Source organism: Mobula birostris, chromosome 7, assembly GCF_030028105.1.
Source record: "Mobula birostris isolate sMobBir1 chromosome 7, sMobBir1.hap1, whole genome shotgun sequence".
Lineage (NCBI taxonomy): Eukaryota > Metazoa > Chordata > Chondrichthyes > Myliobatiformes > Myliobatidae > Mobula > Mobula birostris.
Window position 1 is genome coordinate 3,040,899 of NC_092376.1, and position 16,978 is coordinate 3,057,876.

Below are 16,978 nucleotides of genomic sequence, written 5' to 3' on the forward strand. Positions count from 1 at the left end.
CACTTTGGAAGAAGAAATTAAAGGGTTGACTATTTTGTAAGCGGAGAGAAAATACAAAAATCTGAGGCTCAAAGCGATTTGGGAGTCCTTGTGCAAGATTTCCTAAAGGTTAATTTGCAGATTGAATTTGTGGTGAGGAAGGCAAATACAACGTTAGCATTCATTTCAAAAGGGCTAGGATATAAAATAAAGGATGTAATGTTGAAATTTTATAAAGCACTGGTGAGGTCTCATGTGGAGTATTCTGAGCAGCTTTGGGCCCCTTATTTTAGAAAGGATGTGCTGAAACTAGGGAGGGTTCAAAGGAGGTTCACGAAAATGATTTCAGGATTGAATGGTTTGTCATATGAAGAGCGTTTGATGGCTCTGGGCCTGTATTCACTGGAATAAAGAAGAATGAGGCGTGACCCAATTGAAACCTATCAAATGGTGAAAGGCCTTGACAGAGTGGATGTGGAGAGGATGTTTCCTAAGGTGGGATTGTCTAAGACCAGAGGACACAGCCTCAGAATAGAATGCCGTCCTTTTAGAATGGAGATGAGGCAAAATTTCTTTAGCCAGAGAGTGGTGAATCTGTGGAATTCATTGCCACAGACAGCTGTGGAGGCCACGTCTTTATGAATATTTAAGGCAGAGGTTGATAGGTTCTTGTTTGGTCAGAACATGAAGGGATATGGGGAGAAGGCAGGAGATTGGGCTGAGAGGAAAATTGGAACCGCCATGAAGAAATTGCGGAATAGACTCAATGAGCCAAATGGCCGGGTTCTGCTCCTAGATCCTATGATGGTCTTTAGAGACTTTAGAGATAGGCACATGGATGATGGAAAAATGGAGGGTTATGTGCAAGGGAAGGGTTAGATTGATCTTGGTTAAAAGGCTAGCACTACACTGTGGGCTGAAGGGTCTGTACTATGCTGTACTGCTCTATGTTTATTCCCTGGAGTGTAGGAGAATGAGGGGAGATTTGATAGAGGTATACCAAATTGCAAGAGGCCAATGCAAGCAAGCTTTTTCCATTGAGGCTGGGTGAGACTGGAACTAGAAGTCATAGATTAAGGGGAAAGGTGAAATATTTTAGGGAAACTCAGGAGGAGGGGAGGAATCTTCTTCACTCAGAAGGTGGTGAGAGTGTGGAAGGAGCTGCCAGCAGCAGTGGTGGATGTGGGTTCAACACTTAAGGAAAGTTTGGATAGGTGTATGGATGGGAGGAGCATGGAGGGCTATGGTCCAGGTACTAGGCAGAATAACAGTTCTGCACAGGCTAGATGGACGGAATGGCATGTTTCTCTGCTGTAGTGCTCTCTGACTATGACAATGGCATCATGTTTGGCACAGATATGGTGGGTCGTAGCGCTGGTTCCTGTGCTGTACTGTTCTCTGTTCTGTGAACTGTGGAACCTTTGTTTATTTCAAGCTTGATGAAAAGGTCTCACTTATCCCACCCTGTCATTTAATTATCAGCCGTGCATTGAGGAAAGGCTATTACAGCAGTAAGACGTACCCGACTCATTCACAAAGCATTGCGACAGAGGTTGAGATGCATCTCTGTGATGAGACATGAGAATGAGTCACTAAAAACTTGGTCAGAGAGAGGAACATGGGGAAACAATTAAAAGAGGAAGCAGAGAGGTTTGGGGAGTGTACATAGGTCATAGAACACTATACCAGAGTAACAGGCCCTTTGGCCCATCATGTTGTACCAAACTAACCCTAGTAATTAAATGGCCAACTAAACTAATCCCTTCTGCCCAAACAATGTCCATATTCTTTCATTTCCTGCACTTTCTAGGAGCCTTTGGAATGCCTCTCTCATTTACCTCCACTACCACCCTAGACAATGCATTTCAGATACCCAAAAAGCTTGTTCCTCACAACTCCTTTGAACCTATCCGCTCTCACCTTAAATGCATGTCCTCTGGTATTAGACATTTCAACCCTGGGATGTTTGTACATTCTTCACGTAATCGTGTGGGCTTCCTCTGGGTGTTCTGGTTTCTTCCCACAGTCCAAACACGTACCAGTTGGTAGGTTAATTGGTCAGTATATATTGTCCCATGATTAGGCTAGGGCTAAAATCAGGGTTGCTATGCTTGCAGCTCAAAGGGCCAGAAGGGCCTACTCCGCACTGTATCTCAATAAAATAAGAATAAAATCAAATATCAGTGAGCTGTCTGTCTACTCTATCTTTATTACTTTATTACTTTATACTTTATTGTCGCCAAACAATTGGTACTAGAACATACAATCATCACAGCAATATTTGATTCTGCGCTTCCCACTCCCTGGATTACAAATATTAAATATTATAAATATTAAAAATAGTTAAAATTAGTAAATATTAAAAATTTAAATTATAAATCATAAATAGAAAATAGAAAAATGGAAAGTAAGGTAGTGCAAAAAAACCGAGAGGCAGGTCTGGATATTTGGAGGGTGCGGCCCAGATCTGGGTCAGGATCCGTTCAGCAGTCTTATCACAGTTGGAAAGAAGCTGTTCCCAAATCTGGCCGTACGAGTCTTCAAGCTCCTGAACCTTCTCCCGGAGGGAAGAGGGATGAAAAGTGTGTTGGCTGAGTGGGTCGTGTCCTTGATTATCCTGGCAGCACTGCTCCGACAGCGTGCGGTGTAAAGTGAGTCCACGGACGGAAGATTGGTTTGTGTGATGTGCTGCGCCGTGTTCACGATCTGCAGCTTCTTTCGGTCTTGGACAGGACAACTTCCATACCAGGTTGTGATGCACCCTAGAAGAATGCTTTCTACGGTGCATCTATAAAAATTGGTGAGGATTTTAGGGGACAGGCCAAGTTTCTTTAGTTTTCTCAGGAAGTAAAGGCGCTGGTGGGCCTTCTTGGCAGTGAACTCTGCTTAGTTGGACCAAGTCAGGTCATTTGTGATATTGACCCCGAGGAACTTAAAGCTTTTGACCTGTTCCGCTTGCGCACCACCGATGTAAATTGGGTCGTGCGGTCCGCTACTCCTTCTGAAGTCAACAACCAATTCCTTCATCTTGCTGACGTTGAGGGATAGGTTATTGTCTTCGCACCATGCCACCAGGTTATTAATTTCCTCTCTGTACTCAAACTATCATTACCCGAGATACGGCCTACAATTGTGTCATCAGCAAACTTATATATTGAGTTTGATGGAAACTTGGCTACACAATCATGGGTGTACAGTGAGTACAGCAGGGGTCTAAGTACACAGCCTTGTGAGGCACCGGTGCTCAGAGTGATTGTAGAGGAGAGCTTGTCCCCTATTTTTACAGCCTGGGTCCGGTCTGTGAGGAAGTTGAAGATCCAGCTGCAGATCTGAGTGCTAAGGCCCATGTTCCGGAGCCTAGGAATCAGTTTATTTGGAATGATGGTATATTAAAGGCAGAGCTGTAGTCAATGAAAAGGAGCCTTACGTATGCGTCTTTATTCTCCAGGTGTTCTAAGGAGGAATGTAGGGCCAGAGAGATGGCATCTGCCTTTTATAATTGTATAAACCTCTATCAGATCTCCCCTAAGCTTCCGACACTCTCAGGAGAACAACATGAGATTTTCCAATCTCTCCTTATAGCCTGTGACCTCTAATTCAGGCAGCATCTGGGTAAACCTCTTCTGCATTCTCTCTGAAGCTTCAATTTCTCTCCTATAATGGGTGACCAGATGCAATACTCCCGATGCGGCCAAACTAAAGTAAGATAGAGGCAGGAGAGTTGTTTCCACTGGTAGGTGAGACTAGAACTAGGGGACATGGCCTCAAGAGTCGTGGGGGTAGATTTAGGACGGAGATGAGGAGGAACTACTTTTCCCAGAGAGTGGTGAATCAGTGGAATTCTCTGCCCAATGAAGCAGTGGAGACTACCTCAGAAAAGGTTGGATAGATTTTTGCATAATAGGGGAATTAGGGTTATGGGGAAAAGGCAGGTAGGTAGAGATGAGTCCAAGGCCAGATTGACCATGATCTTATTGAATAGGAGATCAGGCTCGACGGGCCAGGTGGCCGACTCCTGCTCCTATTTCTGATGTTCTTATGTTTATAAAGCTGCAACAGAACTTCCTGACTTTTGAACTCAATACCTTGACTAAAGACAAGCATGCCATATGCTTTCTTGACCACCCTATCAACTGTGTAGCCACTTTCAGGGAGGCATGAACTTGGACCTAAGATCCCACTGTTCATCAACACCATTAAGGTCTTGCCCTCGACAGTGTATTGACTCTTCACATTTGACCTACCAAGGTGCAACATTTCACATTTGGCAGTGATAAACTCCATCTGCCATTTCATCACCCATATCTGCAACTGGTATATATCCCACTGTATTCTTTGCCAGTCTTCTTCGCTATCCACAACACCACCAATCTTCGTATCTTCTGTAAACTTACTAACGCATCCATTTTTGTTTTCATCCAGGTCATTTTTATACATCACAAACAGCAGAGGTTCCAGGACAGGTTCCTGTTGAACTCCACTAATTACAGGTCTCCAGTTAGAATAAGTCCTTTCTACCACTACCCACTGTCTCTATGGGCAAGCCAATTTTTAAATACTCTGCACACGTCATTAGCAGACTTGCCTAAAGACAGCTGTTCCCAATACTCAGAAGAATACGGCTCAGGCAACCAAGGACACAGCAGGCAGTGATGATGGGACCATTAAACTTGGTTAGGAAAAGGCCAGAATTGGAATAAGGTGGAGAACCTGCAATTTGTCGGGTAGGAGGAGGTTAGAGGGATTAGGAAGGCTGAGAGGCATGGAGTGATTTGAAATCTCATTATTACCAAATGGGGAACACACATAAAATACTGAACATTCAACAATATGAGCTGAGACTGGCTGAATAAATATCGTCAGTTTATTCCCTTCCAAAACTTCTGAACCGAGTTTAATATCATCAGCATGTGTCATGAAATTTGTTGTTTTACAGTAGCAGTACATTATAATATATAAGTAAAATACTATAGATTACAGTAAGAAATATATATAGAAAATTAAATTAAGTAGTGCAAAAAGAGAGCAAAAAAAATGAGGTAATGGTCATAGGTTCATTGTCCATTCAGAAATCCATAGAACCTGCCTGACCTACTGAGTTCCTTCCTGAGTTATGTTGTGTGTGTTTCTCAAGATTTCCAACATTTGCAGAATCTCCTGTGTTTATTACCAAATAGGGTGTGAGATTGGGCAGTGATCAGAGATTAAGGGAGCTAGGGCTTTACTCTTTGGAGAGAAGGAGGATGAGAGGAGACATGATAGAGGTGTACAAGATAATAAGAGGAATAGATACAGTAGATAGCCAGCGCCTCTTCCCCAGGGCACCACTGCTCAATACAAGAGGACATTGCTTTAAGGTAAGGGATGGGAAGTTCAAGGGGGATATTAGAGGAAGGTTTTTTACTCAGAGAGTGGTTGGTGCGTGGAATGCACTGCCTGAGTCAGTGGTGGAGGCAGATACACTAGTGAAGTTTAAGAGGCTACTGGACAGGTATATGGAGGAATTTAAGTTGGGGGCTTATATGGGAAGCAGGGTTTCAGGGTCAGCACAACATTGTGGGCCGAAGGGCCTGTACTGTGCTGTACTATTCTATGTTCTATGTTCTGTGAACTTAATGGAAATGGGGATGTAATCCTGAAGCTTTATAAGGCATTTGTCAGACCACATGTGGAGTATTGTGAGCAGTTTTGGGCCCCTTATGTAAGAAAGGATGTACTGGCATTGGAGATGGTCCAGAGGAGGTTCACGAGAATGATTCTGGGAGTGAAAGGGTTAACATATGAGGCGTGTTTGATGGCTCTGGGCCTGTATTTGCTGGGGTTTAGAAGAATGAGGGGGGGATCACATTGAAACCTATTGAATATTGAAAGGCCTAGATAGAGTGGATGTGGAGAGGATGTTTCCTATGGTGGCAGTGGGAGGAGTGGGTTAGGACCAGAGGACACAGTCTCAGGTGAGTAGAAGGAGGGTGAGATGCAGGGAAACGTAGACATGGACGAGTTTCAGAAGCGGAGAAGCTGAGGTGGACAGAAAGGTTCCGTGTTAGGGAAGTGAGAAGAGGTACTCGTGGACTGGAGCTCCTACCATGACTATCAGAGGAGAGCACGGGAGGGGAGGTGGAACTGGTAGCTGGGGACTGGAATGTAGAAGACAATGGATTCAGTCTTCCTGATGTCCCAGTGCAGAACATTCCACGCATGCATGGAACATGAACTCCTACGGGTCACAGGGATGGCAGGCAGCCCTGGAATCCAGGAAGTGGTTTCAAGATTAGCTGCACAGCACTGCTGTATGCCGTGCTGTCCAGCACACGTCTTCAGTGCAGATGGGAGGCACTCCTGCACAGAAAGGCCTCCACTGGCAAGTCCAGTTTCAAACTTACCATCACCTGGCTGTACATGTTTACAACCAAATGAAACGGCGTTCTCTGGACCACAGTGCACCCACAAAACATATATCACACACAAAACAAAATATTACCATAAATAAGTTGAAATATAATTCAAAATATATGCAGTGTGCAGCAGAGGTGAACAGTAAACAGCTTGCTGTCCTAGTGACAAGGTGGCAGGGTATTCATTAGTCTCACACACTGAAAGAAGAAGCTGTTACCCAGTCAGGCAATCCTAGTCCTGATGCTCCTGTACCTCCTTCCTGATGGTAGTGGGTCAAAAGATTGCGGTGATCCTCAAAAGTGCTTCAGGCCCTTCATATACAGCACTCCCGGTAAATGTTACAACCGGGGGAAGGGAGGCACCGGCAATCCTCTCGGTGGTTTTCACTCTGCTCCAGGTTCCCATGGTCTGATGCCTTGCAGCTTCCATAGCACACAGTGATGCAGGGCACTCTAGTCAGACGGCAGAGCAGGCCTTCGAGCTGTGACTGCACGGTAGATGAGAGTGAGGAAGCGAGTCGTGTGCTGGAGCTCTCTGAGCTGTATGAATGGCTCACAGAGATTTTCACTGTACCTTGGTACACGTGACAGGAAAGAAAGATTAGTTTTATTTGTCACATTTATATGGAAACGTACAGTTTGAAGTTTTGTGGGGGCAACCTGTAAGTGTCAGCACACTTCTGGCCCCCACATTGCATGCCCACAGTTTACTGACCCTAACCAGAGCCAGTCTCTGGAATGTGGGAGGAAACCAGAGCACCCGCAGGAAACACGAGGTCAAGTGGAGGACGTGCAGACTCCTTACAGACAGCTACGGGAATCGGCCCGCAGTCGCTGGCACTGTGGAGAACTGTGCTACTGAGCCGCCCTGAGAATAAACCTATCAGTAATTTCTGAGAGCGAGCGTCTGCTGCATGGGACCGGATCGCAACAACTGGACTGCAGTCTGGGTCAGGTGAGCCATTCTGTCCAAGAATGGGTTAGGATCGCCTCACGGCAGCTTCTGTGACAGGACGGCCGAAGGCTTTGGCCGTGAACCGGGCAGCAGAGAGCTCGTTCCTCCACAGTTCAGGCTGTTGCTTCATCCTGACACCTAGCAGCTCACACACAGCCCTTCACTAGTGGGTGAAAATTCCCACTGGACCCAGCCATGTCCCAGACACTGACAGAGCCCCAGTAAAAGACAGGCCCCACCTTAGCATAGTGTGGCTAATGCTTACAGATAGGAGCAGTGTGTCTGATCAATGCCTCTGTCCTGGGGTGTGAATGGGTCAGTACTGAGGGAGTTTCACTCTGTCTCTGACTCTGGGAGTGTGTGATGGGACTGTGTGGTGGGAGCTTCACTCTCTGTCTAACCCCGGGACAGTGTGGCGGAAGCTTCACTCAGTGTCTGACCGGAGGAGTAAGTGAATAGGACAGTATAAAGAGAGCTTTTTTCTCTATCCAACCCTGGAGTATATGATGGGTCAGTGTAGAGGGAGCTTCACTCTGTGTCTGACCCCGGGAGTGTGTGATGGGACAGTGAGGAGGGAGCTACACTCTGTGTCTGACCCTGGGACTGTGTGATGGGACAGTGTGGAGGGAGTTTCACTCTGTGTCTGACCCCGGGAGTGTGTGATGGGACGGTGTGGAGGGAGTTTCACTCTGTGTCTGACCCCGGGAGTGTGTGATGGGACAGTGTGGAGGGAGCTTCACTCTGTGTCTGACCCCGGGAGTGTGTGATGGGACAGTGTGGAGGAAGTCTCACTCTGTGATTGACCCTGGGAGTGTGTGATGGGTTGGTGTGGAGGGAGCTTCACTCTGTGTCTGACCCCGGGAGTGTGTGATGGGACGGTGTGGAGGGAGCTTCACTCTGTGTCTGACCCCGGGAGTGTGTGATGGGACGGTGTGGAGGGAGCTTCACTCTGTGATTGACCCTGGGAGTGTGTGATGGGAGGGTGTGGAGGGAACTTTACTCTATCTGACCTTGGGAGTAGGTGTTCGGACAGTGTGTGGGAGCTCCGCTCTGTGTCTAAACCTGGAACCTGGTTTGATAGTGCCTGTTTTATCTCTGAGTGAAGTATTCTGTGCTGTACTTTTCTGAGACTCTGTTCTGTCTGTAACCTGTGTGAACTCTGTCTTGTGATCCACACCCATTTGGTGACAGCAGTTCTGCGAGTTACTGACGTTGTGCCAGGTAATTGCAAAAATCAATTATAAAGCCGGTCTCCTGATTAATCGCTGCACTTTATAATAAATTTGCCGCGGCGCAGTGTTCCTGTCACTTGGACTGTTTTCAAGGTCATTCCATTCCTGTGCCAGATGAAATCGGCACTGCCTTCTAGTACAGCAGTGAGACAGGCCATTCAGACTATCGTGTGCATTCTAACCCTCATGCCCATGTACACCAATCCAATTTGGATTCAGACTGCATTTTTCAATGCTTTGCCTATTTAATTGTCTGTCTAAATGTCTTTTAATTATATTGATATATCTGTATTCACCATCTTCTCTGGCAGCTCATTGCATATATCAACAACACACAGTATTAAAGCACTTCAGGCTTTTTTAATGTCATTTCCTGTACACAAGTGTAAAGAATTGTAACTACAGATCTGAAGCAGATCAACAAGGTAAAGAACGCAAGAATAAAAAACACAATAAATATAAAAACATAAGGCAGCTTATACTGATTGATTGTACGTCTATAAAGTGACACTAGGCGCAGGAGTGTCTGTACATAAGGTGACTGACAGGAAATGATAAAGTAGTGGTGGTTGGGGGTGTGGAGGGGTGGGTTAGTGAGTGGAGGTGGTGATCAGCTTTGCTGCTTGGGGAAAGTAACTGTTTTTGAGTCTGGTGGTCCTGGTGTGGGTGCTGCATGGCTTCCTCCCTGATGGGAGTGGGACAAACAGTCCACGAGCAGGGTGGGTGGGATCCTTCATGGTGTTACTGGCCCTTTTCCGCAATGTACTTATATATGTCCTTTGATGGCGGGTAAGCTGGTGTCAATAATCCACATACTCTCAGATCCACTTGAAAGCTCCTTTCTCTCACTTTAAACCAGCGGTCTCTAACCACTGGGCCGCACAGCATGTGCTACCGGACCATGAGGAAACTGTGTGAGTCAGCTGCACCTTTCCTCATTCCCTGTCACGCACTGTTGAACTTGAACATAGGGTTGCCAACTGTCCCGTATTTGCCGGGACATCCCGTATACTATATATGTATGTACCTGTATGTCCCATATGGGTCGCCCTTGTCCCATATTTCCCCCGCTAAGGTAGAGTGTTCCTATGAAACCTTTCGTGCCAAAATGACGTAAAGCAAAAAAGCAATTACCATTAATTTATATGGGAAAAATTTTGAGCGTTCCCAGACCCAAAAAATAACCTAACAAATCATACCAAATAACACATAAAACCAAAAATAAATAACACTAACATATAGTAAAAGCAGGAATGATATGATAAGTACACAGCCTGTATAAAGTAGAAATAATGTATGTACAGTATAGTCGGGAAGATGAAGGCCAAACCGATTTGTGAGGGGAAAAAATCGGCATGTACGCGCAGTGCACATCACATGCGCACGTCACGCATGCGCACACAGGTGCCCACGCAAGGCTTCATGGTCATGGTAGTCTTTCCTGGGGTAAAGTGTCCCGGGATTTGACTACTACTTTTGTCCCTTATTTGGGAGTGAGAACGTTGGCAACCCTAACTGTAAAAGACATCTTGAGGTGAGTTTAACCCTACTTGGACGCCCTCCCCCGGTCGGCCAGTCCGTAGGAATATTGTCAATATTAAACCGGTCCGCGGTGCAAAAAAGGTCGGGGACCCCTGCTTTAAACCCATACCCTCAGTTTTATGTTCCCTCACTATGGGGAAACGATTCTGGCTGTCTTCTATCTATGCCTCTTAAAACCTCTATCAGGTCAGCTGTCAGGCACACAGCACAATAAAACTACCAACAGCAGCATGCCCGGACTGAGAGGAAAGAACTCATTGGGTCATCCGAAGATAATAATCATTTAAGATAGTCACTGATGCAATTTCAGGACCCACAGTTTAGCTGACTGTGTTGGAAGTTTGGAAAGATATTGCTTCAGAAATGAAAGAGATTCTGCAGATGCTGAAAATCCAGAGCAATATGGACAGATTATTGGAGGAATTCAGCAGGTCAGGCAGCCACTACAGAGAGGAATAAACCTTTGACATTTCGGGCTGGGACCTTTCATCAAGCCTGCAAGGGAAGGGGGAAAACACCAGAATAAGAGGGAAAGGAGCACAATCTATGGGTGAAGCTAGGTGGGTGGGAGTGGGACAAAGTGAGAAGCTGGGAGGTGATTGGAAGAAAAGCTAAAGGCCTGAAGAGGGGATGTGATAGGAGAAGAGAGTGGATCATGGAGAAAGGAAGGGAGGAAGGGCATTGGAGGAGGTGATAGGCAGGTGAAGAGAAGAGTTAAAAGGCTGGAGTGGAGAATTGAAGAAGAAGGAAAGGGGAGGGAAAAAAATAACTAGAAGGTGGACAAATCGATGTTCATGCCATCAAGTTGGCATGCTTTAGAAATGCTTCACCTTCCTACGTGTAATTTTGGATTTGTCTCTACGCACATCAAGATGATCAGAATCAGGTTTATTATATCACGTGAACATAGAACATGAAATTTTATGTTTTGCGGCAGCAGTCCAATCCAAAGCCATAAAATTACTGTAATTACAAATAAATAAATAGCGCTATCTAAGATATTACAATGTAGTGTTCATGGACTATTCAGGGATCTGATGGTGGGGGGAAGAAGATGATCCTAAAACATTGAGTGTGGGTCTTCAGACTCCTGTACCTCCTCCTCGATGTTTGTAACGAGAAGAGGACATGTCTTGGCTGGTTGAGGGTCTTTTGTGATGCATACCGCCTTCTTGAGGCCCTCAAGTTGAAGCCTTCTGCCTTTCACACTCCAGAACATAGAACAGTACAGCACACTACAGGCCAAAATGTACTATTCAAAAGGTTCAAAGGAACGTCTAAACAAGCCTGATGCATTTTGGAAACGTCCTGTGGACTGACGAAGTTAAAATAGAACTTTTTGGCCGCACTGAGAAAAGGTATGTTTGGAGAAAAAAAGGGTGCAGAATTTCATGAAAAGAACCTCCTCTCCAACTATTAAACACGGGGTTGGATCGATCATGCTTTGGGCTTGTGTTGCAGCCAGTGCTATAGGGAACATTTACTGATAGAGGGAAGAATGAATTCAATTAAATACCAGCAAGTTCTGGAAGCAAACATCACACCATCTGTAAAAAAGTCAAAGATAAAAAGAGATGGCTTCTACAACAGGGTAATGATCCGAAACACACCTCAAAATCCACAATGGACTACCTCAAGAGGCGCAAGCTGAAGGTTTTGCCATGGCCCTCACAGTCTCCCGACCTAAACATCATCGAAAATCTGTGGATAGACCTCAAAAGAGCAGTGCATGCAAGACGGCCCAAGAATCTCACAGAACTAGAAGCCTTTTGCAAGGAAGAATGGGCGAAAATCCCCCATACAAAAATTGAAAGACTCTTAGCTGGCTACAGAGAGTGTTTACAAGCTGTGATACTTGCCAAAGGGGGTTTTACTAAGTACTGACCGTGCAGGGTGCCCAAACTTTTGCTTCAGGCCCTTTTCCTTTTTTGTTATTTTGAAACTGTAAAAGATGGAAATAAAAAAGTTTTCTTGCTTAAAATATTAAAAAAATGTATCATCTTTAACTTTATGCCTTTTGGAAATCAGTTCACCTTTTACTCACAGTAACAGAAATTTTGACCGGGGTGCCCAACTTTTGCTTGCCACTGTATATGTGTCTATCTAAGAGTCTTTTAAGTGTCCCTAATGTCTCTGCTTCTACCACCGTCCCTGGTAGTGTGTTCCATGCATCCACACTCTCTGTGTAAAATGAATCTACCTTGGACACCCTTTATACTTTCTAACAATCACCTTAAAATCATGCCCTCTCATGTTAGCCACCCCATTCCCCACACTCCCACGATGGCCACACTGCTTAAACTGAACTTTTTTTTATTGCTCCTTACCATACACAATCCAATGTCTGCTTCAGACTGTAGTGCACAAAATGTGCCAACTGCCCCGCTCACATCTTTTAAACTCCTTTCTCCTCTATACAATCCAGTGTCTCCTTGGGACGGTGGCACAAAAAATATTAAATTAGTATTCATTTTGCGAGGACTAGAATTCAAAAGCAAGGGTGGAATGCTGAGACTTTGTACAGCACTGATTAAACTGCACCAAGTATTGTGAGCAATTTTGGGCCCCTTAAGAAGAGATGTGCTGGCTTTGGAGAAGGCAGTGAGGAGGTTCATGAGAATGATCTCAGGAATAAAAGGGTTAACATGAAGAGCATTTGATGGCTCTGGGCCTGTACCCACTGAAGTTTTAGAAGAATGAGAGGGAATCTCATAGAAGCCTATTAAATATTGAAAGGTCTAGACAGAGTGGACATGGAGAGATGTTCCCTATAGTGGGGAAGTTGAGGACCAGAGGGCACAGCCTCAAAGTAGAGGGATGTCTAGATGAAGAAGGATTTCTTCAGCCAGAGAGAGGGTGGTGAATCTGTGGAATTCATTGCCACAGACGGCTGTGGAAGCCAAGTCTTTGGGTGTATTTAAAGCAAAGGTTGATAGGCTCTTGATTAATCAGCATGTCAAAGGATACAGGGAGAAATCAGGAGAATGGGGTTAAGAGGGATAATGGATCAGCCACGAAGAAATGGCGGAGCAGACTATATTTATACACTTCTATATATGTGTGTGTGTGTGTGAGTTGTATATATAATTCTAATTTGTAATTTGTATTTTTTAATTTTGTATTGCACTGTACTGTTGCTGCAAAACAGCAGATTCACAACGTATGCCGGTCTTATTAAACCTGCTTCTGATTCCTGCAGCGAATGACCGTTTCCTCCATCGTCCCAGTCCGCCTCCTGCCACAAAACATACCGTTTCTCTACACATTCTTCAGTATAAATGTGTCACCAATTGTGAACAGGTGTGATCGCATGTTACACACCAGCACACACCCCAGCTAGAGAGGAATCTGTTCTCTTGCAGGGTCTGACTCCAGCAGGGAGCCACAAAGCCTTTTACGAAAGTACATCCCTTTTGAGAGAAAATACAATGGCATTCAGGAAATTCTCAGGCTCTCCTGGGACCTCATTCTTTGGAAGTGTTGGTGGGAGGAGGTTATCTCGTGTGTGTGGGATTCCCTCTGGGGGTGTGCGCTGGACACACTGTCGACAAGGAGGGTGTTACGTGGTGCTCAGGAAGGAGAGTGCGGATGGGAGAGGGAATGCAGGGAGATGCAGCTCTGGAAAAGAATGACGTGTGCGTGGTGATTAATACAATCGCTTGTCGCCCCATTCAGAATACCTGGCAGTGGGGCTGCAGTTCTCTGCTCACGGGGGCTCTCACTGCCGTGGGATTCAGCTGCTGCAGACGGGGCTGAGTATCTCCTTGCCGGGCAGCAAGGGGAGACGTGTTTTCTTCTGGGAAGCAGCACAGCTACTGAGAGCCAGCATCAGACCCGTCACAGTGACATAACGGTGCTGTGAATGAAATCCGGCCTCCTTGCACTGACACCGCGGGCCTGTACCTACCGTGAGGCGTAAGCTGTGTCCTCTGGGATGGGGGAGGGTGTGTCGGCATGTGAAAGTGTGTGTTCTTGTGTCTGAGAATGGTTGTGGATGCTGTGTAAGTGTGGGAATGTGTAATGTGTGTTGAGTCCTCAGTCTGCCTGTGCTAATGGGTGTGGGGAGGCAAATGTGTTACTTCATGGATGGTGATATGTGTGTGAGGGTGTTTAGTTTGTGTGTGTGTGTGTGTGAGCGCGCGTGCGTGCGCAATTGGCTTTCTGTGTGCTTGATTGTGTGTGAGAGGGCAATTGGTTTGTGTGTGTCTGCAAGCATGTGGACACGAGATCACAGGTTCCCAGGGAGAGTGTCAGTATTTAAAGAACCCCTGGGAGTTTGTCAGTATTTACAGAGGGTCCCGGGCAGTGTGCCATTACTTATAAGGGGTTCCGGGGAGTTTATCAGTATATAGAGGGGCCCTGGGAGTGTGTCAGTACTTACAGTGGGTCCCGGGGAGTCTGTTGTTATTTATAGGAAATTCCGGGGGGTGTGTCAGTATTTATAGGGAGTTCTGGGGAGTGTGTCATTATTTGCAGTGAGTTCCGGGGAGTATGTCAGTATTTATAGGGAGTTCCAGGGAGTGTGTTGTTATTTATAGGGAGTTCCAGGGAGTGTGTTGTTATTTATAGGGAGTTCCGGGGAGTATGTCAGTATTTATAGGGAGTTCCAGGGAGTGTGTTGTTATTTATAGGGAGTTCCGGGGAGTATGTCAGTATTTATAGGGAGTTCCAGGGAGTGTGTTGTTATTTATAGGGAATTCCGGGGAGTGTGTCGGTATTTATAGGGAGTTCTGAGGAGTGTGTCAGTATTTATAGAGGGTTCCGGGGAGTGTGTTGTTATTTATAGGGAGTTCCGGGGAGTATGTCAGTATTTATGGGGAGTTCCGGGGAGTGTGTTGTTATTTATAGGGAATTCCGGGGAGTGTGTCGGTATTTATAGGGAGTTCTGAGGAGTGTGTCAGTATTTATAGAGGGTTCCGGGGAGTGTGTTGTTATTTATAGGGAATTCCGGGGAGTGTGTTGTTATTTATAGGGGGTTTCGGGGGGATTGTGTTATTAGTTAAGGAGGGTGCACTTAATGTGTTCGTATTTACAGGAACTTCTGGGGATGTGTCAGTGTTTACAGAGATTAACTGGATACGTCAAGGTTCACAGCAGGATGCCAGCGTGTCAGTATTTACGGTACCTGGGTCCACAAGAAATTGCCATGTTTACAGGGTTTTATGACTGAATTGGATAACCATTTCTTTTTAAAATGTTCTCAGTGCGTATCCCCATGGCCCTGACTGTCCTGTTGTGCATTTATAAAGGTTTGTTGGGTTTTGTGGGAAGTTTGCATTTGTTAACAAACTTCTGGTGGTGGGCACATGTCTGTCCTGTCTCCCTACCGGTGAATTAACCCTGCCCTCTCTGTTTCAGTGTGATGTGACTGAGGGGAGATGGAGGGGAGGCACCTACAAACGGGATGATCCTGGCTTCCAAGAGGAATCTGACTGGATAGACAAAGACACGCCTGAGTGGAGTTGACCCTTCACTCCCCCCCTGAACCCACCATCCCCAACCATCCCCCACACCCACCCCACCCCAACCCCGGTCTCTCCCACCCAGTGTCCAGTCTGCGGAGCGTGTGGAAAGAATGAGCTGGCTGAGTAGGCTGAACCCCAGGAGCAGCGGGAACAGGGCGACCCCTTCCACACGACAGCAGAGCCCCGTTACTGCCGACCCTGAGACCTGCTTCATGGTGTTTAGGAATCACTGGGTCCAGGTAAGAAATGGACGTGCAGAGGATGTTTCCAGTGGTGGCAGAGTCCTGGACCAGAGGGTACTGCCTCAGAATACGAGGAGGTGTACAGGTGTTTAGAGAAGAGATGAGGAAGAATCTCTTTAGGCAGAGGGTGGTGAATTGCCCCAGACGGCTGTGGAGGCCAAGTCATTGTGTATATTTAAAGTGGCGATTGATAGGTTCATGATTAGTCAGGGTGTCAGTGGCTATGGAGGGAAGACAGGAGAATAGGGTTGAGGAGGAAAATGATGGAATGGTCGAGTCAATTGGCCTAATTCTGCTCCTATGTCTTATCTCTCAGGCTAGGGCAGGACTCACTCCCAGTCCACTTCTGTGGCCTCTCAGCTGTGCGGGTGTTGGTGAGACCCCACGTGGAGTAGTGTGTACGGTCTTGGTCTTGCCTTGCTGAAAAGACCTCATTAGATCACACCAGTTTGTACGTTCACGTGTGGATTTCCTCCAGGCACTCTGGTTTCCTCCCACGTTCCAAAGACCTACTGGTTAGCAGGTTCATGGATCACATGGGTGTAATTGAGTGACTTGGGCTCGTTGGCCGGAAGGCCCTGTGAACGTGATCTAATCTCTAAATAAATCAAATAAATGAGGCTGGCAAGAGGGCAAAAATTTACCAGGATGTTGCTGGGACCCGATGGCCTGAATTATAGGGAGAGGTTATGCAGCCTGCGATTTTATTGCTTGCCATGTAGGAGACTGAGGGGTGATGCATAGAGCCATGAGGGTGAATGTGCACGTTGTTTTTCCCAGGGAAAAGAAACCAAAAGTGACATGGTCATAAACTAAACTTCTGTCCTTTATAAATCAAAGTATTGAGTGCGGCAGCTGTGATGTCATGTTGATGCTGTAAAAACATTACTGAGGCCTCATTTAGAGTATTGTTTGCAGTTCTGGTCACCTACCTACTGGAAGGATAACAATAAGATTGAAAGAGTACAGAGAAAACTTACAAAGTAGTTGGGACTTGATGACTTGAGTTACACGAAAAGGTTAAATAGGTTCGGGCTTTATTCCCTGGAGCGTAGGAGAATGAGGGGAGATTTGATAGAGATATACAAAATTATGAGGGGTATAGGAGTAAATGAAATCAGGCTTTTCACTGGGGTTGGGTGAGACTAGAACTAGAAGTCATGGGTTA

At 45.9% G+C, this 16,978-nt stretch overlaps 1 protein-coding gene across 6 annotated transcripts in view; it reads left to right on the forward strand.

Annotated features, from left to right (window-relative positions):
• fhip1b (FHF complex subunit HOOK interacting protein 1B) overlaps positions 1-16,978 on the forward strand; it is a 116,373-nt gene that overhangs the window by 31,857 nt on the left and 67,538 nt on the right. For 5 of the 6 annotated variants that reach the window (XM_072262445.1, XM_072262448.1, XM_072262450.1 and 2 more), the window contains exon 2: positions 15,462-15,807. In XM_072262445.1, the coding sequence (XP_072118546.1) occupies positions 15,679-15,807 (129 nt within the window). In that variant the 5' untranslated portion in view covers positions 15,462-15,678. Of the gene's footprint in view, positions 1-13,771; positions 14,019-15,461; positions 15,808-16,978 lie in introns of those variants that run through there. The other variant, XM_072262446.1, reaches the window with a different exon arrangement.